The 27,534-nt window shown below is 36.0% G+C and overlaps 1 protein-coding gene across 7 annotated transcripts in view; it reads left to right on the forward strand.

The window, feature by feature from the left end:
- The window catches only part of Dgkb (diacylglycerol kinase beta), a 710,085-nt gene that overhangs the window by 295,784 nt on the left and 386,767 nt on the right, over positions 1 to 27,534 (forward strand). For all 7 annotated transcript variants that reach the window (XM_029484790.1, XM_021178688.2, XM_029484791.1 and 4 more), the window contains 3 exons: positions 1,229 to 1,303; positions 18,973 to 19,058; positions 20,721 to 20,810. In XM_029484790.1, coding sequence (XP_029340650.1) covers positions 1,229 to 1,303; positions 18,973 to 19,058; positions 20,721 to 20,810 — 251 coding nt within the window. The remainder of the gene's footprint in view (positions 1 to 1,228; positions 1,304 to 18,972; positions 19,059 to 20,720; positions 20,811 to 27,534) is intronic.

Here is a 27,534-nt window from a genome sequence, read left to right on the forward strand (position 1 = left end):
ATGACATAGCATTTAATGATGGAGATGGGGTCATGTCAACACACATTTTGCAAAACCACATAAAGAATGTTAACATAGAGAGGTTTAAAATATAGTTGCTATGAAAGTTCCAAGAAGGAAATATATGTGAAAAATGTGAAGTCTCAAAAAAAGCACTCGTGCATTGGGTGTGACATAAATAGACGTTCGATAGAGGAATGAAGTAGAAAGTAGATTCGTGAAAGGTCGTGTTGTCAGCCAGGCACATCTTACCAAGGATGTAGTCTAAGAAGAAAGTTCAGAGATGGGCTGTAGGTTCAGTGAAGATGGTTTCCTTTCTATTCACGGGATGAAAAGAGACAGAGAATGTCTCTAAAATCTTTCTTTAGACACTTTATAATAAATTAAGGTAACAAGAAGGTAGAGTTTGCAGATTTATGGTAATGGATTGATTTCTTTAAGAAAGTAAAATATTGCTGGGCGTGGTGGCACACACCTTTAATCCCAGCACTTGGGAGGCAGAGGCAGGTGAATTTCTGAGTTCGAGGCCAGTCTGGTCTAAAAAGTGAGTTCCAGGACAGCCAGGCCTACACCAAGAAACCCTGTCTCAAAACAAACAAACAAACAAAAAAAACCCCAAAACAAAACAAAACAAAACAAAAAACCCAAAAAACAAGAACAAACAAAAACCAAAACAAAAAAAGAAATTAAAATATACCTATTGAAACAATTTAGCAGTTTTGTTAGCTGAAAATATTCATGTATAGATTCTTTACTTAGACAAATTTACACTATAATACATATAATCCTACTTCACATATGTTATAATTCTAATCTTTATTAGCTACGCCCAATAACAATAATGATATCTGTGAGTAGAAGCATATGCTCATAGCTATCTAGTAAGAAAAAAATATTTAAGAATTTTATACTGAAGTACATTTAAATATTTATTTAAATTATAATTTCTTAAATGCAGTTTATGGAAGACTAGCAGTTGCTGCATTATGGCCCTGTAAGCGTTATATTTGGACTTCCAAACTGCATTATCTTTACAATGTCTGTCTCCTTTCTTTAAAGGCCCACTAGGTCTTTGACTAGTTATACATATGACGTTAGTAAGGATGAATATATAACACATCTTTGAGTACAAAACGGCATACTTATGAAATTGGGGTATGCATTTTTTTGGAATTCTTGTTGTTTGTTTAACTAAATTTTCTGCATTTCATGTTTATCCCATTTATAGAATTTACAGAAAATTCCAGTATCTCCTAAATCCTCGTCAGGTTTACAGTCTTTCTGGAAACGGACCAATGCCAGGGTAAGTAAGCATGAGGATTACTTCATTATCATTGACTGCTTGATAGTTACTAATCAATTAACAAGGGTGCTGTGTCCAGAACAGTTAGGTAACTTCTGCAGAGATCAGGATGTGAAAAAAAATAGTGACAAATATATAAGAGGGGCCGATGTTCTTCAGAACAGCTAGCAACACACTTCAGGTTGTTGTTTGTTCTAAATATTGTAGGCACTACTGCACTACTAAAAAGGAGAAATACACACTCACACACACAAACACACACACTCATACGTTTACACACACACAAACTCACACACTCACACTCTCACATACATTCACTAACACACATTCATACACAAACCCTCAAACATTCATACACACACAAAAACTCACATACACATATTCACTGACCCATATGCTTTCACACACACACACATATTCACACACAAATTCACACATTCAAACTCACACACATATTCACACACACACACACACACACACACACACACACGCATACACACACACAGCAGAACAAGAGGAAAGCAACTAAGTCTTCTTAGAAGAACTGCTGTCTTTTACTTATTTTATATTAAGTACAGATTTGTTGCAGACTGAAAACTGAAAAAAAAGAAACTAATTAACAAAGACTAGAAATCATAATATAATTTTCTCATTTATTATCAGCAGAATCCAATGAATACCACTCTCTTATAACCTAGTTTGTTATTAATAGTTAAGGCATAGAGGAATAAAATTATATTTTCAACATGAAACATGTACTATTGATTTCATAAATATAGACTGAACTAAATTATCATTAATTTGGCCTCATTAAGTTATTAATGTCATCCTCTTGCAGGGACTGCTTTCCTCTCTAGCAGCATGGAAGTGAACATTAGACTACATAAAGCAGAGAAAAGCTGAATAAGCTTTGTGCACTGTTATATCTAAAGAAAGCAAAATAGAGATTAAAATAAGTCCTGTTGTTTCCCAAGAAATAGGAACTAAGTACTCATAGTTTGTTCTCTTAAAAATGAATAAAATGTATACCATGATGATGCATGTGAAATGATGTTAACAAAACACAATTAGCACAGACTTCCAGAACTGTAGTTGTCTTGAGTTCTGCTTGTCATTCAGGATAAATTTCCAAATGCTGAGAGGTTTCTTGTTGCCTTTGGTGGTAGGCCTGCTCTAAGATTTATATTACAGTGTGTTATTTCCTGTCTCCTGTGAGTAAAACAGCAATAAATATAGGTTTGCCAGTTTCTCTCTGGTGTAATATGGAGTTCTTAGGCTATATGGTTAGGATTGGGGACACACACACACATACACACACACACATATATATGAATATAAAACTCTTTATACCTGTGTAGTTATATTCAGCTGTATGGATAGTTATATATAACTGTATGTTATGCATATGCATATGTATGTATAGCTATTCATATAACTATATATTTACCTATAAAATATATTAAACATATATGTTATATACATAATATATTATTTTGTACAGTATATAGCAATATATTACTATATATAACACAAAATATATGACATGTATAATATATAATAACTATATATATTCAGATGACCTTTTCTCATGTAGACTAACCTTTTCTGTGCTTACATGAAACATGCATTCTTTACTTTTCTCAATTAACTTTTCTCATCTTAAGGTTTATTTAAATGTATCATCTCATATATATATTAATATACTCATTAAGAATTGTTCAAATTTGTTCTTTGTAATTTCAGTTTATAGTTTTTCTCTTTTTTCTATGTATACATTTATTTTTTAATAACTAATCCTATGCTGAATGAAACCTCAATATTTTATAACTTGTAAGAAATTCTTACCTTTAAGACTGGATCATTAAAATATTATTCCTTTACTACTTACACATTGTGAAAATTCTAATCCTACATTAGTTATGCATAAATCTAGGCTTCATTATGACAATTTCATAACTGTATGTCACATGCATTAATGACACCAATCACCATCATCACCACACTCCTTGTCTTCCACTGGCCATTTTTTCCGTGTTAATACACCCTTAATTTTGATATTTGATCTTTTTCAAAAACTGCGTTGTTCTTTAAATAGAGATTCTTTAGAAAATAGATGAGGCAGGAAGTAAACATAGCTTTTCTATATATACATCAAATAGTTTCTGCAAAAGCTCTTCAGTAGGTTGCTGCTTCACCAGGATGGTTTATGAGTTAAAATATTCATAACCATGTCCACACTATGTCCCAGGTGCAAGCCTAAACTTACATGGGAAACTGGGCCTCTGCTTTATCCCAAAGGAAGCTCAGAGGGAGCTGTGCAATCAGTGTCTCAAGCTCGGCTCCACAGTTAGCTTGCATGTCCTTGCACCCCTGCTTCTAGCTATGCTGTCATTGGTAGTAGGTCAGTCCCTTTTTAGATTTCCTCTTTCAGTACATTGTTCACTCCAATCTACAGAATATCTCTGTTAATTGAACATCCTTTGTGATTCATGAATTTCATATGAATCACCTTTCTAGTCTGTTTTGTTCCCATTGTTATAAGATATTTGCATCATATACATATGAGTGTGTGTAGCATCTCCTTCCAAGAATTTTTTTCTCTAGTTCTGATTATCATTTTTGAGACATATGATATTTGAGTGTTTTACACAGGTGAACTCTTTCCTGAGGATAAATATAATTAGCTGAATAGAAGATTACTGAAAAACTAGGTTAGCTCCATTAAAAATGGTTTATACAATGAATGTACCTCTCTAGTCTTTATAGAATAAAGTTATTTTTCTCCCACATAATTAAAGTAAACATTTATGACACTTCTCATATACTCTCTAATTGCTACTTTTATGTCAACCAAATCTATCTTGATTTTTTTTTTTGTATACATGTAAAATAGCTTTTGGTTTTTTAAATTTAAACTACAAAAATCATAGGTAGTTTATTGTCAGATAACCTATAAAATTTTAATTAAAATGTATTTAAAGAATAGAAATAAAATATAAAATTCTTAAAATAGGGGGATTTTAAGTGTTCATCATAAGTACGTATATAATTTATCTTTAGTAATGTACTTTGTAGATTTTTTTTTGTTTTATAAGCTAGGACTAAATATAAGACAGATACTGTTTTAAAATATAACAGTAAGTCTACACACTCACATTATCATATATATAAGACATGCTTCTGTAAGTAAAACCTTGAGACATTTTCCTACTAACAACTTGGAATTTATGTAACAGATTCTACATATTTTGTTGTTTTCTTAATTTAAAATATCATCTTATATAACAAACTTCCGACCATATTTTTATTTAAATAAAACCTCCCTTTAATCAGAGAGTATGACTCTTACATATGTCTCTTGTTGCAGAACCATGTCAGAGGTGATGCTGTCATATCACAAAATGCCTCCCAAAAATCACGAAGTGTGTTTTGAAATTCAACTCATCTTTACTACAACTGTCTAGGAATTACAAAAACATCTATTATTTCCAGGTGTAAATGTAATATATTGACCCCTCTTATTCACATGAGTGACTCTAAGGTACAATGCAGGAGGTGCTGTAGCTTTTCTACAAGTGAACATATAGACACATCTGGCTTGTCCTTGGATGCTGGAGGAGCTCTACTTCATTTCAAATTTTTTAGATCCAATGTAAAGATTTATAAATTAATAAAGGTAAGAAATATGGAATATACTACTGTAGTGAATAGCACCAACTTATTTGCCTTATACATGAGTTTCTTCACTTGAAGTCTTCCAGATTTCAGTCATGTGAATCGGGACATAAAAAGGTTGAAAACATTGAATTTTCATTATTTAGACAGTTAAACCATTGAGATAGCAGTTAGGAAGCTATATACCATTGTTTGTAGATTGTTATTTATCCAGATATCAAAAATATTCTAACAGACATATCCACACAAGTAAATATTTAAACATAAATATTGTAATACATATGTATACACATATACACACAACACAATAACAAGCACACATCACTAACTCTATTCATTGTTTTTCATTCTTATGATAAAATATAATGACTCAGGCAAATCTGAGACAGAGTCGTGTGTGCTTCAGTTTTCAAAGGGAAAATCTGTTACTGTGCAGAGAGCAAATTAACTTGAAGCTGAAAGATTACACAGATTACAGAGGCAGTGTATTGGAGGGTTTACTCAAGACTATGTCTCCTGGTCATTTAAGAAGTCACACCCATAGAACATCAACATCATGTTTACCTAAACATGAGCTGAGCTAAGACAAAAACAATAGATATGCTGAAGTATTTGTGAGATAGGCCAAATGACCTCAACTTTTCATAGAGTTAACAAAGGAATGTTAAAATGAAAGAAATATGTCTTCCAGCGGAGAGGTTATACAATCCCAAATGGTCAGATCTGAAAACATACTTAAAAGTAAGAGAATGAAGAGGTATTATGGGAGGCTTTAGAGGGAGGAAAGAGAAGGGAGAAAGTTCACATTATAGCATCATCTCAAAACAAAATGAAGAAAGACCCTTCTTATATTCTGTGAGCAAAGTTTTCCTGTAGATCAAATACGGCTTTCCACTATAAGGTTTTTCTGTGGTTTTAGTGGAGTACTGATGGACTCAGAATAGTTTGAAGCCAATGAACAATGACAGAAGAATTTTTTAAAAATGTCATTGACAGCTTCTATTCAATGAAAGAAATTTTCACTATCAAATGATTTAAATCTATTATCCACAATGTCTGGAAATTCATTTATATGTAGGTAAGTCACTGGATATTTTCAGGGTTATATTATAAATTCAGTAAAAGCTTTTGCATTAATGATTCCATTGGTTTCTAGGATGAGAATTTGAAATCAGATTTTGATAGAGCAGGTCATTCTTGGTACAAACATTATTCGCATTAAAGCAAGGGTTGTGTAGATTTAAAAGTACTGTGAATTTGTTGATGTGTCTACAAACATGGCATCCATATAAAAACAAGCAGTTAGTCATCTATTAATTAAAATAAGACTGAGTTTATTAGGTTGGGTGCAACATTTGAGTATACACATGCACAAATAATTTAGGCATTTTCTGATCATGTAGTGATCAACATTCCAGTGTTTCTAGACTTTCACTCAATTGATCTGAATGTCTTCATTTACCCTTGTTCCTTTTTAATCTGTATTTTATTCCTGAACGAGAAACCATTAGTCTTATATAATAACCTGTTAACCATTTTACCACTTAGCTCCTAAACTTTAGTACTCAATTCGGATATGTCCACTACTAGTAAGACATCTTTCATCTCTACATGATATACCTTAACTATTCTCAAAAGTAAATCTCAGTTATTTGAAACTTTTGTCTGCATTCAGTAATTCCAATAAAATATTTAAAGACAAGAATTGGATCTTTCCAGCATACAGATTTAATCCAGAAATGTATGCTAAATACGTGAATGGGGACACATGTTAAAATTTTTAGTCATTTCATATATATATATATATATATATATATATATATGAATTGACTATATATATATTTTTTTTGTTTGTTTGTTTGTTTGTTTCGGGTTTTTTTTGTTGTTGTTGTTTGTTTTTTGCTTTTTCAAGACAGGGTTTCTCTGTATAGCCCTGGCTGTCCTGGAACTCACTTTGTAGACCAGGTGGCCTCGAACTCAGAAATCTGCCTGCCTCTGCCTCCCAAGTGCTAGGATTAAAGGCGTGTGCCATCACTGTGGAGCTAATATTTCTTAAATATTTGTAAACCAATGATGATTAAATAACCATTAATAGCTTCAAGTACTGAGTTTCTATAGTACAACCATAATCTTAATTTTATAGTTACAGCAATAAACATGCTGTTGAAAACCCAGTATGGTTATTCCCTTAGAGGCTCTGCCAGAGCCTGACCAGTACAGATGTGGATGCATGTAGCCACCCATGGGACAAGAGTATGGTGACTGCAATGGAGAAGTTTGAGGGAAAGACTGAAGAAGCTGAAGGGGTTTGCAACCCCATAGAAAGAACAACATTATCAATGAACCAGATCCCCCCACCCCCAGAGCTCCCAGGGACTAAACCACCAAAAAAGAGTACACATGGAATGACCCATGGCTCCAACTGCATATGTAGAAGATGATAGACTTGGGAGACATGAATGGGAAGGGATTCTCTTGGTCCTGTGGAGATTCCGTGCCACAGGAATGTGGGGAATGCTAGAACAGTGAGGCAGGAGTGGTGTGGGTTGGCAGGTGAGCTCCCTCATAGAAGCAGGAGGGGGTGAAAGGACAGGGGTTTTGCAGAGGGAAAACCAGGAAGGGTGATAATATGTGAAATGTAAATACCCGCCAGAGCTCCCAGGGACTAAACCACCAACCAAGGAGTACACATGGAGTGATCCATGGCCCCCAGCTGCAGCTGTAGCAGAGGATGGCCTTGTCGGGCATTAATGGGAAGAGAGGCCCTTGGTCCTGTGAAGGCTTAATGTTCCAGGGTACGGGAATGCCAGGGCAGGGAGGCTGGGTGGGTAGTGGGTGGGGGAGTACTGTGACAGGGGGAGGGGAGAATGGGATAGGGTTTCCAGAGGGGAAACAGGAAAATCAGATAACATTTGAAATATAAATAAATATCCAATAAATAGAAAGGTAAATAAATTGAATAAACAATAAAAAATAAAACTAACAAAAGAAGAAATCCCACAGTAAGTTTTATTAACTATCTTTTCAGGAAATTTATACGCAGTTTTTATTAATTGACCCAAGTGAAGTAAGTTTATATCTTTGTCTATAAAAGTCTAAATTTATTTTCTTTCAAAATCTGGTAACTACAGAAAATTACCTCGAGGTGCTTATTAACCATAACAACTTTAATATGAAACTCTGAATTTGTGCAGATCGATCAAACTGACCTGAATGGAATAATTCCTCTTTTGCTACTGATTAGAATTAGAAATTCTGAACTTTGAAAACAAATATATATGTATGGTTTTTAATTGCAAAATTAAGATGAATTCTTCTAAGGTCCTTTATTGAAAGATCTGGAAAATTGTTTTGTGTATCTTTTTTTTTTTTTGCTTTAGCATTTATTTATTTATTTATTTATTTATTTATTTATTTATTTATTTATTTATTTATTATATTGTAACCCCAAAAGAAGATTCTCTTGGGCAAATTATCAAAGCAAAGTTTGTTTTTCTAAATCTGCATTTGCCTTAAACCAAATTAAACCAAAGATTATCCCTGCTTGAAAAATGAATGTTCCCGTGGGTAGCTTTGTCCTCTAGGACCCTCTGTGATATCCCAGAACCTCCATCACCAGAGACACGCAGTGGGGTTATAACTTGGAAGCGGATGCAAAACCCTGATTACTGAGCAAACCGTTGTGAAAGTACCAAGCTACCAATCCATTGCCAGCCTCTCTCTCAGAGTTCATGTCAACAAACTAGAACTCAAGGCCTTTCCTAACTCTTCTGTAATGGGCACTCAGGTTTTCATATAAGGGTTTATACCCTTCCTCTTGGCTTTGATATTTACCTATGTTTCCAGCTTATAGGAGGAACCCCCTTGATGTCCACAAGAAACACTGTCCTCCTTCACCCCAAATAAAAAGGCCAAACAGCTGAACGTTCAGAAATGGAGAAATGAATAGAGGAGGATCTGCCTTTTCAGATGCACATACATTATATGACTAAAATATCACAGATGCTCTTATCTGTCCAGATCAATTACCTTGCACCCTTCTTTTATGTAATTCTGCTTTCCTGAATTGCCCTGTTTTATTATCTGAAAGTTAAACAAAACAAAAAACAAATCTGAACTAATTACAATTTCTAATACAGCATATTCCAAATATCATCTAGAATTTTTATTTAATATCAGTTACTCAGTCCTTAAATACACATTTATATTTATAATTATTTAAGATATCTTTTGATATTTTTAGGTTGGGGGAGAATGTCTCAGTAGGTAAAGTCCTTGTTGTACAACCAAGAGAGCTTGAGTTCAGATTCTCTGTACAAGGGCACCTGGGTCAGGGAAGGGGTCCCTTGAACTCACTGACAACCCCACGTAGCCAATCAGTGAAATGACAGCCCCGCGTAGCCAATCAGTGAAATTGAGTTTTCAAGTGAGGACCCCATATCAAGAAATAACTTCTATAGACATGGAGTGAAGGCCCAGCTATTGCATACTGACTGAATTTTCAGAGAACCTGAGTTTATTCCCAACAACTACACGGGATGTATAACTGTCTATAACTGTAGTTCTGGCTTCCATAGGTAATATGCATGCTTGTGCCACACATACAGAAACATATGAATATTTCCCAGCTAGTACAAAAATTATGTCTTAACAAAAGATGTTTCTGAAGGCATTTTCATATATTAAGAAACTTTTGGATAGTTGTATAAAATATAATTTTTTGTGCTTTTGTCTTTTTATTTAATCATTAATTAAATAATTAATTAATTAATGTGTTTATTTATTTACACTACAGATTTTATTCCCTCCCAGTCCACCCTCTGACTCATACCTCCTCCACATCCCCCTGTCTCCATGACAATGTCCCTACCACCAAACACCCACCCAACCAGACCTCTAAACTCCCTGGGGCCTCTAGTCTCTTAAGGGTTAGGTGCATTTTCTCTGACTCAACCCAGACCCAGCAGTCTCTGCTGTATATATGTTGGGGGCCTCATATCAGCTGGTGTATGTTGCCTGGTTGGTGGACCAGTGTTTGTGAACTCTCAGGAGTCCAGGTTAATTGACTAAACATGACATTTTTTTAATTAGATATTTTCTTTATTTACATTTCAAATGTTGTCCCCTTTCCTAGTTTCTTTTCCAAAAGTCACCTATCCCCTCCGCCCTCTCCCTGCTCCCCAACCTACCCACTCCTGTTTCCTGGCCCTGGCATTCCCCTGTACTGGGGCATAGAACCTTCACAGGACCAAGGGCCTCTCCTCCCATTGATGACTGACTAGGACATCCTCTGCTACATATGCAGCTAAAGCCATGAGCCCCACCATGTGTTTTTTTTTTTTTTTTTTTTTTTTGATTGGTGGTTTAGTCCCAGGGAGCTCTGGGGTTATTGGTTAGTTCATATTGTTTTTCCTCCTAAGGGGCTGAAAACCCCTTCAGCTCCTTGGGTCCTTTCTCTAGGTCCTTTATTGGGGACTGTGCTCTGTCCAATGGATGAGTGTCTGCATCTGTATCTGTCAGGCACTGGCAGAGCCTCTCAGGAGACAGCTATATCAGNCTCCTGTCAGAAAGCTCTTGTTGGTATCCACAATTGTGTCTGGGTTTGGTGGTTGTTTATGGGATTGATCTCTAGGTGAAGCAGTCTCATTCCTTCAGTCTCTGCATCACACTTTGTCTCTGTAACTCTTTCATGAGTATTTTCTTCCCCATTCTAAGAAGGATCAAAGTTTCCACACTTTGGTCTTCCTTCTTCTTGAGTTTCATGTGTTTTGCAAATTATATCTTGAGTTTTCTGAGCTTCTGGGCTAATATTAACTTATCAGTGAGTGCATATCATGTGTGTTCTTTTGTGATTGGGTTACCTCACTTAGGATGATACCCTCCAAATCTATCCATTTTTCTAAAAATTTCATGAATTCATTATTTTTAATAGCTGCATAGTAGTCCATTGTGTAAGTGTACCACATTTTCTGTATTCATTCTTCTGTTGAGGTACATCTGGGTTCTTTCCAGCTTCTGGCTATTATAAAATAAGACAAGTAGATCAATGGAATAGAATTGAAGGCCCAGAAATGAACTCACATACCTATGGTCACTTGATCTTTGACAAAGGAGCTAAAACCATCCAGTGGAAAAGAGACAACATTTTCAACAAATGGTGCTGGCACAACTGGTGGTTATGATGTAGAAGAATGAGAATTGATCCATTCTTATCTCCTTGTACAAAGTTCAAATCTACATGGATCAAGGAAGTCCACATAAAACCAGAGACACTGAAACTTATAGAGGGGAAAGTGGGGAAAAGTCTTGAACACATGGATACAGGGGAAACATTCTTGAACAGAACAGCAATGGCTTGTGCTATAAGATCAAGAATCGACAAATGGGACCTCATAAAATTGCAAAGCTTATGCAAGGCAAAGGACACTGTAAATAAGACAAAAAAAAAAAAAAAAAGCAACCAACAGTTTGGGAAAATATCTTTTCCAGTCCTAAATCTAATATCAAACATATACAAAGAACTCAAGAAGTTAGACTCCAGAAAAACAAATAACCCTATTAAAAATGGGGTACAGAGCTAAACAAAGAATTCTCAACTGAGGAATACTGAATGGATGAGAAGCACATTAAAAAAAAAATGTTCCGCATCCTTGATCATCAGAAAAATGCAAATCAAAACAACCTTGAGATTCCACCTCACACCAGTCAGAATGGCTAAGATCAAAAACTCAGGTGATAGAAGATGCTGTTGAGGATGTGGAGAAAGAGGAACACCCCTCCATTGCTGGTGGGATTGCAAGTTGGTACAACCACTTGGAAATCAGTTTGGTGGTTACTCAGAAAATTAGACATAGTACTACCGGAAGATCCAGCAATACCACTCCTGGACATACACACAGAAGATGCTCCAACTTGTAATAAGGACTTGTACTCCACTATGTTCATAAACATGACTTTGTTAATCACTAAAAATGACTTGAAGAAATTTCATACCACTTTAACATCTCCACGCATCATGCACAACTTTAAGAAGAGCATTTAAACGAACATATTTTTTACTGGGTACTTTTTTTTTTCCAAGACTAATATTTAATGAGATAGCATCAGGGTCTCAGAGGAGTAAATATTCACATGTACTTCTCATTTTCTCCTTTATCCTTCTCTCTCTTCTCTGTTCCACTTCTAAAACTCACAATTTCATAAACAGTGTTTTGAGATATCAAAGAATAATGAACTTAATGTCAAAAGGAAATGTTTAAATTAATTACCTCTCCTGTATCGCCAATTTGTTGCACAAATTGCAGAATGAAGATATAGGAGACTTGAATACTTCTTACATCCACTTTGTAAATACACTGAAATTTTATTAACATCAATGAGAGGAGGGTGTTGGTAGATGCCACATGGATGTAAGTAAATAAGGCTGATGTTATTTAGAATTGGCTTTTTTTTTTTTTTTTTTTTTTTCTTTTTTTTGCTAAATGTTTTGACTGTTACCTGTATGTACAGTACTTGGAGGCTTAAAACAGAAGTTCATCACAAATTCAATTATAGCCTAGTCTATATATAGTGAGTTTCAGGCCAGCCAGAACTACAGAAGGATCCTACCAAGAAACTGAAATTCATTTTTTTGCACTATAAATACAGTTATAAAACAAGAATAATATCAGAAAATAGAAATCCACTCTGACATTTGAAGCAGCTATGAGAATATGTAATATCATGATTTTAAGAAAAAATATGAAAGTATAGACATGCAATTGTGAATATAATATTAAAAGCAATAATAAGAAAGAAATATGCTACTTATGATGTGAAATGCTAAAGTCTGAATCAATAATTTTTCTGATGCAAGCTTCTGAAGTTTCTCTATTTTCTTAAGAAAAGGAGATAAAACAAAACATCTGGTGATGTGATAATGCTATTTTTAACCCTCCAGTCTCAGGGTATTTTAATGTAAAAAATTAAACATATGTAATAAGGTAATTATTAGGGCTGTCAAAGTATTTGATTCCCTCTTATTATACAATAACAATATTTTATTATATATAATACATACCCTGCTTAATAGCATACACATACCTGGGCAGTGGTGGCTCACGCCTTTAATCCCAGCACTTGAGAGGCAGAGGCAGACGGATATCTGAGTTCCAGGCCAGCCTGGTCTACAAAGTGAGTTCCAGGACAGCCAGGGCTATACAGAGAAACTCTGTCTCGAACCCCTCCACGCCCCCCCCCCAAAAAAAAATTTGATTGTCACACACTTCTAAAATTATAGTGCAGTGAAGTCTTTTTCTTTCTTAAGGTATTTTCCAGGTGTGTTTTTTAAATACTGTTGTACAGAATTGAGAGTTTTCTCATATTTACATCAAGTCCATCTTAAAATTTAATCAAAAGGAGTGTGAGTTTCTGAGAATGAGTGTCACCATCTCACCAGATACTTTCTCTTGAGTCCAGAAGTCTTAGTGATCTGTATTTCCAGGGGCGTTTCAAATTAAAATACTGTGTTGATAACTATAGGTAGATGGTTGTACAGGGAACACCTAGAATGCAGTCCTCTTAAATAAATGGATTTTCAGGACTTGCTCTTGAAGAATATCTGGAAGTGGGCTGCTAAACTTTCTCATTAGCTTAAGATAATACAAATGTAATGATTGTAGACAGGTTTTCTAGGGAAAACAGTGATATTGTGGACTATTTGAAATTTGATAGTAATTAAATACTTATTATAATAACAATAATAATTAAATAATGATGAAAACTTCTATTTGAACTTTTACACACACACACACACACACACATACACACACACACACACACATACACACACACACATACACACACACATGAAATTATAAAAGAAAACTAATTCATTTGAATGCTATCAGTCAGTTCAGAATTCACCCAAGTTACTAACCTTTATTTTCTACATTTCTTTAATCTGCGAGAGTTCTCTAGTTTCATTATTTTGTGATGATGCTTCTGACAACTTCTGGTTAGTTGTTTTGTTGAATGTCGTTTCGTCTGGATTTTCCAGTATGTGGGACTAGTGAACATGATTTATACAGTTTTAGACAGTATGTCTAAAACTATGAAACAGAAGCCTCATCTTTTAACTTTTAAAAAATATGCACAAAAAAACCTATGCAAACTCATGTAAAAACCAATATAATTTCCTTGTAAGTTGATTATACCTGTTAATCCTCCAGATTTATATATATGAGCGTGCTTCCCAATTGTCCACTAGACACTGTTTAGAACTTCATGCAGAAGTCTCTGCTCAATTGAGCTTTACAGTTTAGGAATTTTTTTTTTTTTTTTGTGACTCCTTTGCCTCAGCATGGTGGGTCAGAGAATTGGAGAAATACAGAAGTATTTCCTGACCTACAAATGTACACACACACACACACACACACACATACACTCACAACACATGGTGGTGGAGAGATGGAGAGAGAGAGAGAGAGAGAGAGAGAGAGAGAGAGAGAATTTGTTGAGAGTATAATGTATATATAATCTTTTTAATTTATGTGTTAGGAAAGCAGGCACTATCCCACTATGAGAAGCTGAAGGAGTCTCAAATTAATAATGATTAAAGAATTTTTCTAGCCTCCTATTCAGTGATTAAGTGAAATGAAGAATAAATGAACTGTGGAAGAAAATTTCATGGATTGAGTGGATTACTAAATTTAGCTCAAGGCCAACTTTTCAGTCCATTTAGCCTCCACTTACAGAGGGTAAGCTGGCCTGACAGTTACATGGGATTTGTGTTTGGGGGTAGGACAGTGCTGAAGAACCAATGGTGACAATTTTAAGAGACCTACCCTGAACTACAGATGACACAGCACCATGGAGTAGAAGAACAGTGGTGAGTTTGGTTGGTTGGACATCACCGCAGTCAGGCATGGGACCCTGCTTATGCTGGCATGCTTTGTAAGCCATTTAGCCTCTAAAGTCTTCAAAAATATAGATGAGGGCAGTTACCTGCTGCAGGACTGTAGCTGAAAAAAAGCTGAGTTACGAACAATTACAAAGCACATTTTTCAATGTTTTATTTTATTGGTTATTTTNTTTATTTACATTTCAAATGTTATCCTCCTTCCCAGTTAAACCCCCTATCACCTCCCCACCACTTCCCTCCTGCTTGTTTGAGGGTGTTCCCATACACACCCTCTCATGCCTCAGTACCCTAGCCTTCCCCTATGGTGGGTCCACAGGACAAAAGAATTCGCCTCCCACTAATGTGAGATAAGTTAATCCTCTGCTGCATATGCATCTGGAGCTGTGGGTCCCTTCATGAGTATTTGGTTGATGGTTTAATCCCTGGGAGCTTTAGGGGTCAGATTGGTTGATATTGTTCTTCCTATGGGGTTCCAAACCCCTTTGTCTCCTTCAGTCCTTCCCCTAACTCCTCCTTTGGGGTCCCTGCACTTAGTCTGATGGTTGGCTGCATGGATCCATATCTCTATTGGTCAGGCTCTGGCACAGCCTATCAGGGAACAGCTATACCAGGCTCCTGTCAGCAAGTACTTCTTGGCATCAGCAATATGTTTTGAATTTTAGTGTCTGTAGATGGGATGGATCCCAAGGTGGAAAAGTCTCTGGATGGCCTTTCCTTCAGTCTCTGCTCCACTCTTTGTCATGTCATTTCCTTTAGACTGGAGCAATAAATATTCATTAATATTGTTGTGATGGTTGGATGGTCCCATCCCTCAACCAGGAGCTATGCATAACCTCTGGATATGGTCTCTACAGGTTCCCTCTCCCCTTTATTGGGTATTTCTGTTAATGTCATCTCTGTTGGGTCCTGTGAAACTCTTTGGTCACTGGCATCTTTGCCTTCCTAGTGGCTAGCCCCAGTTCCTCACCTCCCACTGCTCCCCCTCCCCCTCCTCTCTCCCTCCCAGAACCCTCCCTCCCTGTACCTCCTGTGATTATTTTTGCCCCTTCTGAGTAGGACTGAAGCATCCACACTTTTGTCTTCCTTATTCTTGGGTTTCATATGGTCTGTGAGTTGTTTTATGGGTTTTCTGAGCTTTTTTTGGTTAATATTCACACAATGGTTATTTGAATAAAGAAGAATCTTTAATTCATAAAATATTTCTGAAAGTGCAAACAAAATGACTAAAATTAAGACAAATTAAGAACGTTTAACAATACACAAGAATCAAACTTGTAATATTAGGAAACATATTTAAAAGCATTTTTATAATAACATGAATGGACAAGCCCAGTGCCTGCTGGAATAGATTTGAAAGAAACATATTCACATAATTTAAAATTCATTCATCAGTAGAAATAAATAAGAAACAGTTACACATAGAAAGCTCTAGAGCAACAAAATTGATGGAAATTATTTCCAGTGCTGGGGAGGAAATGGTGCAGAATGCGGATTGAAGCCTACACCTGGCATCCCAGTATTTAAATGTGTTAACTGTGTTTGTGAGGAATAACTATTATAGGGGGGAAAAGGACAGGAAAATATGCAGATTGTAAGAGGTGTTATGCTAAAATGTGAGATTGGTACCTAGGCATTTTTGTCATTGTACATGGCAAAAATATATCAAATGATGCAAGAATGGAAGGAAAATATTTGCAACATATATAATATCCATCTTGATGCCCAAGAAAATGAATGAAAATTACACACTAAATACCTTTGAATTTTATTAATAGATTGTGGGTTCAGTTAAATTTTATGCATTTTAAATATAATTGTATGTTGTTTACATAGCTCTGAAAAGTACCATTTAAAGGAATTTAACTTAAATGAAAAATATCAGTCACAATATATAAAATGATTATTAAATAACATTAATAGACACACAGTTGAAGAGATTTCAAGATTTGGATTGTACTGCTCATGGAGAAGGTCACATGTCACCAAAAATTATATGGAAATGTTCAACTATGTTCTAAACAGACATTAGATCACACACACACACAACACACACACACACACACACACACACACACACACACACACAGAGAGAGAGAGAGAGAGAGAGAGAGAGAGAGAGAGAGAGAGAGAGAATATCAAAAATGGTGTTTATTTATACTCTTGAAGCCAAGCTGTAATATTCAAATGTACTTAATACTCAAGGGGGTTCAAGGAATTGGACACTCTTATTGACTCTGGGAATTGACTCATTAAAATCAATAAAATATATGTGCAAATTAGAGTACATTGTACTCTAAAGTAGCCTCACACACATGCAGATTTTCAAACAAATGTGATACAGATAGTAACTAGAATATTAATTTTTTAATAGTTGAAAAATGGGTTTTTTAACTTCATGTTACTGGGGACTGAACTCAGCTCCTCACACATACCAAGAAAGTAATGTCTCCACTGAGTCACTTCTCCAGCCTATAATAAAATTCCTGACACAATATAAAAGGTCAAAGAAGCAAATTATTTAATTTTGGAATCCATTCACTCATATCTAATGTGAAAACCACCTTATCGCATGATTCCATATAGAATCCATAAAGAGTTGCATATATAAAGAAGTTCATAAAGAATCTTTTACTGCTGGGCATGGTGGCTCATGCCTTTAGTACCAGCACTCAGGAGGCAAAGGCAGGCAGATCTCTGAGTTCGAGGCCAGCCTGGTCTACAGAGTGAGTTCCAGGACAGCCAGGGCTACACAGAGAAAACCTTGTATCAAAAAACCCAACCCCCCCCCCAAAAAAAGAATCTTTTACACCTGAATGTAATGAGATTATGACAGAATCATCTTTCAGAAATATTAGAAATTGAGTTAAAAGATTTAAAATAAACTTAACAAAACCTTTAGTTGTGTTAAAATAAATTTAACCAAACAAAAACCTCCTTTTTAAAATGAACTGAGAAGGGATGAGAAGATGGCTCGGTGATTTGAGGGTACCTGCTGCCCTTTTAGGGGACCAGAGATTGGTTCTCAGCATCCACATTATTCTGTTCCTTCTGTGTCTAATAGTACCCCTGGCTTTTCTAGCCTCCTCTACCATCAATACCATGTAGTCTCTCTCTCTCTTTCTGTCTCTCTCTGTCTGTTCTTTCTCTCCCCCTTCCTCTCCCTTCCTCTCCCTTTCTTGTATATAGAATTCTAAAGTAAATAAAATGCATATGATACATAATGAAGCATTCTACATAACTATTTGTATGTGAGTATCAATGTGTCGATATAGAGAAAAATGACCTGGATGGCTCCCAATACTGATATGTGGGGCAAAGAGGAGGGAGAACTAGCTTTTGCTTTGCTTCCATTCTTTATTCTTCATGTGCTGCAAAATAGCATGTAAGACTATTACATGCTGGATACATTACTTGCCTCTGTGACTTCCTGGAGGTAGGTTGTGTTAATGAGCACACTGCATGCAATGGCAGCAGGAACAGTGGGCATTTAGCACATCTGACCCAGCAATTAAGCTTGAGCACTCATGGGTAATAAACACTGTTCACCAGGTCAAATGACAAGGTGACGTTTGCCTTCTGCATTGCCAGACTGAAAGTCATAAGGATGTCCTGAAAGCTAGCATCCTAACTGCAGGCTGTACAATTTTTCTGTGCAGTGGAGAACGAAAAGTGTTGACCACATTATATTGACTGACATGGTAATCATATCTAAGTAATTTTTTTCAAAACAATGGCTGATTGACAATACTTGTTAAAGAAATTATGTAGCCTATGCTAGTATGTATTATAGTGTTTTCATTACATCTGGGAGGATGTAAAAAATGAACGTTATAATTTAATATTATGCATTTTTAATTTGGCTGTTTTTAAAAATTATATCCTTTACAGATCCTGGAATATATATATATATATATATATATATATATATATATATACACACAAAAATATATTTTAATGATATGTAAGATATCAATGAAAATTTAACAAATATTTCATAAGTTAAATGTACAATTTATTAAAGAATAGGCTAAAAATAAAAAAATGAGGAAGTTCTCATAAATGTACAAATGTGTCATAAATACTTATTTTTCAGGTTACACTTCTTTCGTGATGTCCCTGACTTCAGAGTGTTAGCATGCGGTGGAGATGGGACTGTGGGCTGGATTTTGGATTGTATAGGTAATGAAGACTTATGTTTACTGTGGCTTGCATGAGACTCGTAACCTTATGTTCTGCCCTTGTTCTATCAATCTTTCTGTCTATCAAGTATGTACAAGTATCTAAACGCTGGTGATTGCTGAATATTTTGTGTTTTTCTTTCCAGATGTACCCCTTGTTGGAATTTATTAATAGTTTAAAAAACAATGAATTGGTATTTAGAAGCTAGTACATTTTAAACAAATATTTACTTTAAAATTTTTTTTAGTCTCTGAATTGAGTAATTTCAGTTTGTTAGAGGTTCTTTCAAAATTAAGTATTAATTCAAACAAATTGACAGAATTTCTTTTTTTTTTCTTTTAAAGAAATGAAGATCAGAACATTCTGTCTTGTTAGCACTGAAAAACATTTCAAATTGAAAATGTCATGGTGGGAGTGGCAGGCACTAGTCCCAGCGCAGGCTCCCCTCCCCAGTTTCCTATGTGCAGTTAGTCAAACAAAGGACATGTTCTCATCAACACTTTTCTTATCCATCTAATAACGCTAGTCTACTACCAGTTTATGAAATTGCAATTGAAAACTCTGTTATTGATATTCTAATAAAAGATATAAAATATTTACACATGATTCCTATGAAAAAGTTAATATTCAAGAATTATAAAAATTATTGAGCAAATATACACATGATGAAGCATATATAAGGATTTTAATGTGAAGACTAACAAGTTTTGGCTCATTGTATGTATTGTTTAGTGGCATTGCATTGGTATCCATAAGTTATCTCATCAACTGATTTAGACACATACAAATAAACATCCAAAATCACGTGAGCACACACACACACACACACACACACTGAGAGAGAGAGAGAGAGAGAGAGAGAGAGAGAGAGAGAGAGAAAGAGAGAGAGAGAGAGATTGTGAGCTTAGGAAAGAAACAGAAAGAAAAATATATTTTTGAGATTCCTTCTAGATATATGATGATTCAAATAAAATATATGGAACTTTGGTGACAGATATATGGTTTGGAATCTAAAGAACTTTATGATAGAAAGGTAAAGCTAAGTAAATAATAAGCAAACAAACCTGATCTCAGGTCATCCAATTGGAATGTCCTGTTCATTTGCTTTGAAATATTGAAATACTATAGATAGGAACACTTAAACAGCGTTACTAACAGCCATTCACTTTCAGAATGTAACCGTTCTCAAATATGTTAAGCTGTCTATGGAGTTGATGTTGCAAAAGATATTTATAAAGGAACCTACTTAATTACCTGATAATATGCATTCCTATGCTTCATGTACCTTCGTCCATCAGGATTTTAATAAGGATGAGACAGAGGCAAACATACACACACATACAAACAAACACACACACACACACACACACATCACAGACATTTATGAACATACATATAAGGCATGATTTTGAGTTAACTCAAGATATTTAATTTTTTTCCCTGATATATAAACTATAAAGACCCTGTTACTGCCTAAAGAATGATATTTGTCTAATACATCAGTTAGTACAACATGAAAACACTGTCATTTATAACTGCTTATAAAATTCAACTTGTGGGTATTTGAATGTACTTACTGAAATTATTTAATGTAAGTTTGTTTGCTTGTTATCATTGATGTGTTTGTGGTTCAAATATTATTTCCATTTTCTCATTCCACAGAGAAGGCCAATGTAGTCAAGCACCCTCCAGTTGCCATCCTGCCTCTTGGGACTGGCAATGACTTAGCAAGGTGCCTGCGGTGGGGTGGAGGTAAGCATGCTGCTATAGAATTCATCTGAAAAGCAGGAGAATGCTTTTAATACTGCACAATGCTTATCATGTGGCTGTAGTGATATAAGAGGATTTTATACTTACTAAGTGTCTTAAAATTAATCAAAAGTTTAAGGGATTTTGATGGGTTAAGAAGTTTGGACTGGATGATAGACTTTAATTAAATATCAATTACAGATTTGGTCTGGGGGGGACAAGTTTTCAAAATGTCTCTGATTTGGTCTTTTCTTGCTTAGAAAATAAAGTACACATTTAGAACTCTAAGGCACTATTCAGTCTGTTAATTTGCTATTAACTTCTAGTGTAGAAAGTAGAGGTTGTTGCAGCCTAAAATGGAGCATGTCCAAGGATTATGAGTAGACATAGGACAAAAACAATTTTCTACACTGAAATTATGACAAATGTGATAAAATTTTAAAAAAAAAAACAACTAAAACTGGAGAAATAAACATTGATGAGTTACTTCACCAAGAGTGAATACACTAAGTCGTATTATTTGGAATTTACATTACTATAACCATTGTGATCTATGCTTGTTTATAAGAGTGAGAAAACGGAGGACACATAATACAAAATAGTGTGAAACACAAGACATTTTTTTAAAATCTAAGTTTCTTTTTTTTTAAAAATTGGATATTTTATTTATTTACATTTCAAGTGTTATCCCCTTTCCCTGTTTCTCCTCTGCAAACACCCCTATCTCATCCTTCCTTACTCTGCTTCTATGAGGGTGCTCCCCCAACTACTCACTCACTCCCATCTAACTGCCCTAGCATTCCTCTACACTAGGGCAAGCCTTCACAGGACCAAGAACCTCCCTTCCCACTGATGCCAGATAAGGCCCCTTCAGCTCTTTCAGTCCTTCCCCTAACTCCTGCATTGCCATCCCTCTGCTCAGTCCAATGGTTGGATGTGAGCATCCCTATCTGTATTGGTCAGGAGCTAGCAGAGCCTTTCAGGAGACAGCAATATCAAGCTCCTGTCAGCAAGTACTTCTTGGCATCCACAATAGTGTCTGAGTTTGGTGTCTGTATGTGGGATGGATTCCCAGGTGGGGCAATTTCTGGATGGCCTTTCCTTCAGTCTCTGCTCTACTCTTTGTTCCCGTATTTCCTTTAGACAGGAGCAATTCTGAGGTAAACTTTTGGAGATGGGTGGGTAGCCCCATCCCTCAACCAAGGATCAGGGGTGGGCATGTGGAAGCTCTAAATATGGTCTCAACTCTGAGACGCCTGACTCGCCAGCAAGAAAGACGCCACAGCAGGATCCTTCTGCAACACCTTTATTGGGAGAGCATTGACTGCATACCCGAGCCCCAGAACTGGTGCTACTTATATAGGCCTAGGAGTGACATGTCCACACCTGATTGGTTGTGCCCTCAGCACCTCACTCACGTGCCTCAGGTCAGGCAGTGACTCAGCAAAAAACTCTGGCACATGCACACATTGGTTGTTTACCCATATTCATGGGTGTCAGCTTATTGAAACTAGCACCATTTTGTAATGGTGTTTGCGGCCTCCCACACTCAACAGGTTTTCCCCCACCCCTTGTGTGGTATTTCAGCTAATGGCATCCCTGTGGGGTCCTGGGAGGCTCTTGCTTTCCTGGAATGTGGGACTTTCTGGTTGCTAGCCCCTGTTCCCCATCCCCCATTGCTGCAACTAAGACTCTAATAACATGTGAATTGATCCCATAATGAAAAGCCTTCACTCACTTGGAGGAGAAGATTAATGGTCACATCATCCTGGTGTAGACTTCATAAGCAGAGGGGACCAGGTTTAATGTCTAAGGACTCAGAAATGGTAAGGAACCTGTCTTATGCAACTTACAGTAAGATGGTGGATCAAGCAGAGTGCACATGAAGACAGTAATTCAGGGTAGACTCAAAAATACTTTGCTAAGGCATTATAGCTACCCAATGATTGCCAGACAATTACAGATTGTACTAAAGAAATATTCTTTAAATTATAAATATTTTTGTATCTAAACACACTTTGAGATATTTGAAGCAGTCTCCAAAGACATTGTGAATCAGAGGCCCTTGGGGAGCTTATTAAAAAATAAAATGGTTGACCCTACCCTCAATATCCTGAATGGAAAACCCTTGGGATAGAACTCAGGCAGACAATAGGTCATTTGGGAAAAAAAAATAAAATATAAAATCCGTCCAAGTAACAGTGATTTAGAACAAAGTTGAGAAGTTTTGTTGCATATATATATCTATCCATCTGCTGTACTTTTATATAAACATAATTGGAAGATAAATTATAAATACCACATATTCTATTTGGCATTTTCAAATGCATATTATAGTAAAAGGATATTATTAATAATCAGTACAATACCATGTGACTGTCACAGATAAAGATATACCCATTACAAGATACCTCTGTTCACCAGTTTTCATACATGTGTATTTATTAAAGTGAAGGACACTATCAGAGTGACATAGTATGACTATAGTCGTACACATAATCTGCTGTATATATTTGATGTTTATAAAATTCTTTTGATCTTTGAAAATTTAATTTATTATTTTTTGTTTTCAAACAATCAAGTGAATTATATCTCAAATTAAATTAAAAAGTCCATATTTATTTAGGTAAGCTTCATATAAAACTACATAAGTGATATCATTGATGGATGAATAAGGGTTGCCTCATAAGTCAAAGATCAGATTAGAGATGAATTCTCAAAGTGCTTACTATATTCTGGCCCAGTAGAGAGGAAATAAATTAGTGGCTCTTACTCTTTTAGAGAATAAATCTTCCTTAAATCATGTGGGCTGTAAATCTGTGAAGAATGACATGCATATACATTCAACAAAGTTTGGTGCTATGGAAGAATGAATTATACTATCATATACTACCAAGAATGAATTAAACTACCAATAGCTAGATGGTCAATATGGCCTTCATTTTCTTAGACGCTTAGCTATGAAGAAAAAGAGAAGGAAGGAAGGAAGGAAGGAAGGAAGCCTGATGGAATTTTAAAAGTGCTCAGTTCTTTGGAGATGGATATTAGGGTTGGTGAGCCTGAACTAGTTGTATATAATATTTATTACATAATATTTTAAACCATTTTATGATTTGCAAGTGACTAACTATAAGCATACTATTATGTTTTATGCTTTGAAATTATATATTACACCATACATTTTAAGATAATACTCAGTAATTCCCATGTAATTACTATTTATTCTAATCTTTGTTTCATCTGTTTAATAGTGCTTAGTTTTGAAATCTAGCATGGGAATTACGATGGGCTCTGACATTGGGATTTCTAGTGTTGGTGATTGAAAATCTCAGTCTCGAAGGCAATGCATTCTCTTCTAGCCTGTGTTGTATTGGAGGATGCCTCTTTCTTTTTCATTTAACATAGTGATTTCTACAAGTAATAAACATGTTATTAGATTTAACCACTACTCACAGCTTCTAGCACTTCCTTGTTAAACAAATTAGTAAATTGGAGGTCAAAAGTTGGATGCAGAAACTATCCAAAATGTTTCAACCAAGGCTATTATTTTTGGAACATACAACAATGTATGAGTGTGAGTGTGGTTATGTATATAATAGAGTAAATCAGAGATACAGGGATTATTTTACATAGAAGTGTTAATATTTTAAAAAGGTTTATTTATTTATTTTGTGTATATGCGCACACTGTATAAATCTTCAGACACACCAGAAGAGGTCATCCAATTCCATTACAGATTGTTGTGAGTCACCATGTGGTTGCTGGGAATTGATCTCAGGAGTTCTGGAAGGGCAAGCAGTACTCTAAACCTCTGAGTCATCTCCCAGGCCCCCAAAGTGTTAATTTTAAAATAGTCTTATACACTCCTTGAGAATTAATACAAGTATTTTGATCATATTCACCCCCACTACTGTCTTTCAGGGTTCCCAAAGACCCCCAACAATTGTCCCTTTTCACCAGAATGTACTTTTTGTAGCCCATTGACTCAATTAGTCCTGCTAGTCTGTGCATAGATGTAATAACCACCCAGTAGAAGATGGACCACATCTCAATGGCCACACTGCCAAAGAAAATTACTACCTCTGCTCCTTCTGCCATCCGTTGACAAAATCTCCTGGGGCACCTGCCTTCTAAGCAACTCTCCCTGTCTAAGATGCTCATTCTGCAGGTGATGCCCACTGGTGGAGGTCCAGGAGTATGGCAGGCATACTGTATCCAAGAGATATTTCACACAACTATCTTGTCCTCCTGCTTTCCAGCTCTTTCTGCCTTTCTCTCGTGATATTTCCCGTACCCTGAGTAAGGGTAAAGTGAATATAAATACTTCATTTTTGCACCCACAGTTACCCATTCTCAGTGCACTGACCATAATGAGTCTGCATTAACCAGAGCCCATTGCAAAATAAAGCTTTGTTGACCAAGGTGAGGGCAACACCAAACTGTGGGTATAAATATAAACTCTTTGAAGATAATTTGCCATGTCTGTTTAGCAAAACAAGAATAATAAGTGCCCTCGGCCATGACCTTTCCAGTTGTGGACTTTGGTTGTGTCTACCATATTAAGCATGAATTCCCTCCTATACAACAACCAGAAAGCAATCTGTTACCCACATATCAGTTCTGATTCTGCATCACTGAGTACATCATTCCAGGCGGGTCAGTATTATAGCACGTAGGGCCCGTAGCTGAGTCAGATGACTGATTCCTTTCCTTTTTCCCATCTGTCTTACACAGAACCCTCTGGCAATATAACAATGATCCGGAAGAGATGACATTTTCTGTGTCAGTTCAAAACTCATTTCTTTATGTCTAGTAATCCAAAAATGTGTTATTTACAACAATGTGTCCATACCATAAGTTTATTAATTATGTCAGGCAACTGACAACAATTATCAATAGTGTATGCTGTTTGAGGAACATCTGAGACTTGCCTGAACACAGTAACTGTGAGAAGGTATCCCACTCATGTCTTTTGGGAGTAGCATTGTATCTCCATTCCAGTCCATTTTATTTATTGGTTTTTCTGTTTGTTTGTTTATAAGGGTATTTTAATTTACATACAGACCAGTAGATTTCCATGTGCTATTTTATATATCCCCAACTTTGCATAATTTACGCTCTATCCTTCCCTTCGCTGTCTTATTTGTCCCCATCCCCACTTAAAGCCCTTGCATGATCTCCTCTCTTTTTTTATGTGACACATACTTAACAATCGCTCCAATTTTGTATTTTAAATAAAATGGTAAAATAGCATGTTTCTGTATGGATTCTTCATACACCATTATTTTGGTTAACTATCTTCTCAGCTTCTTCATTTCTTCTTTTCCACAGTACCTCACTGCCTAAATTTTCCCCACCTCAGTGTTCTCTTTTGAAGGCAATTTGACATGTCTTCCAAGTTACAGATTTATGCTGTGTCTGTATTAAGCACGATTCCTTCCTATAAAGCAAGCCTCAAATTTACTTTACTTTATCTTGTTTTACTGGCTAGCTTTATTCTCAGGTACTTTATTTATGTTTTTTTCATTGTTTTATTGGTTATTTTATTTATTTACATTTCAAATGTTATCCCCCTTCCCAGTTTCCCCTCCATAAGCCCCCATGCCATCCTCCTTCTCTCCTGCCTCTATGAGGGTGCTCCCACACACGCCCACAAACTCCTGCTTCAGTGGCCTAGTGTTTCTCTAACCTGGGTCATCAAGCCTCCATAGGACAAAGGGGCTCCCCTCTCAGTGATGCCAGATAAGGTAACTACATATCCAGCTGACCCATGGGATATCCCTGGGCACTCTTTGGAGGCTTAGTCCGTGCAAGATTTGGGGGATCTGGTTGGTTGATATTGTTGTTCTTGAGTTTCATGTGTTTTGCAAATTGTATCTTATACCTTGGGTATTCTACAGTTCTGGGCTAATTTCCACTTATCAGTGAGTACATATTGTGTAAGTTCTTTTGTGATTGGGTTACCTCACTCAGGATGATGCCCTCCAAGTCCATCCATTTGCCTAGGAATTTCATAAATTCATTCTTTTTAATAGCTGAATAGTACTCAATTGTGTAAATTTATCACATTTTCTGTATTCATTCCTCTGTTGAGGGGGCATCTGGGTTCGTTCCAGCTTCTGGCTATTATAAATGAGGCTGCTATGAACATAGTGGAGCATGTGTCCTTCTTACCAGTTGGAACATCTTCTGGATATATGCCCAGGAGAGGTATTTGCGGGATCCTCCGGTAGTACTATGTCCAATTTTCTGAGGAACCACCAGACTGATTTCCAGAGTAGTTTTACAAGATAGCAATCCCACAAACAATGGAGGAGTGTTCCTCTNTCTCCACATCCTCGCCAGCATCTGCTTTCAGCTGAATTTTTGATTTAGCCGTTGTGACTGGTGTGAGGTGGAATCTCAGAGTTGTTTTGTTTTGCATTTCCCTGTTGATTAAGGATGCTCAACATTTTTCAGGTGCTTCTCAGCCATTCGGTATTCCTCAGGTGAGAATTCTTGTTCAGCTCTGAGCCGCATTTTTTAATGGGGTTATTTGATATTCTGGAGTCCACGTTCTTGAGTTCTTTATATATATTGGATATTATACCCTATCTGATTTAGGATAGGTAAAGATCCTTTCCCAATNTGTTGGTGGCCTTTTTGTCTTATTGACAGTGTCTTTTGCCTTACAGAAGCTTTGCAGTTTCATGAGGTCCCATTTGTCAATTCTAGATCTTACAGCATA

The sequence above is a fragment of the Mus caroli genome, chromosome 12 (assembly GCF_900094665.2).
Source record: "Mus caroli chromosome 12, CAROLI_EIJ_v1.1, whole genome shotgun sequence".
NCBI classification, from domain to species: domain Eukaryota; kingdom Metazoa; phylum Chordata; class Mammalia; order Rodentia; family Muridae; genus Mus; species Mus caroli.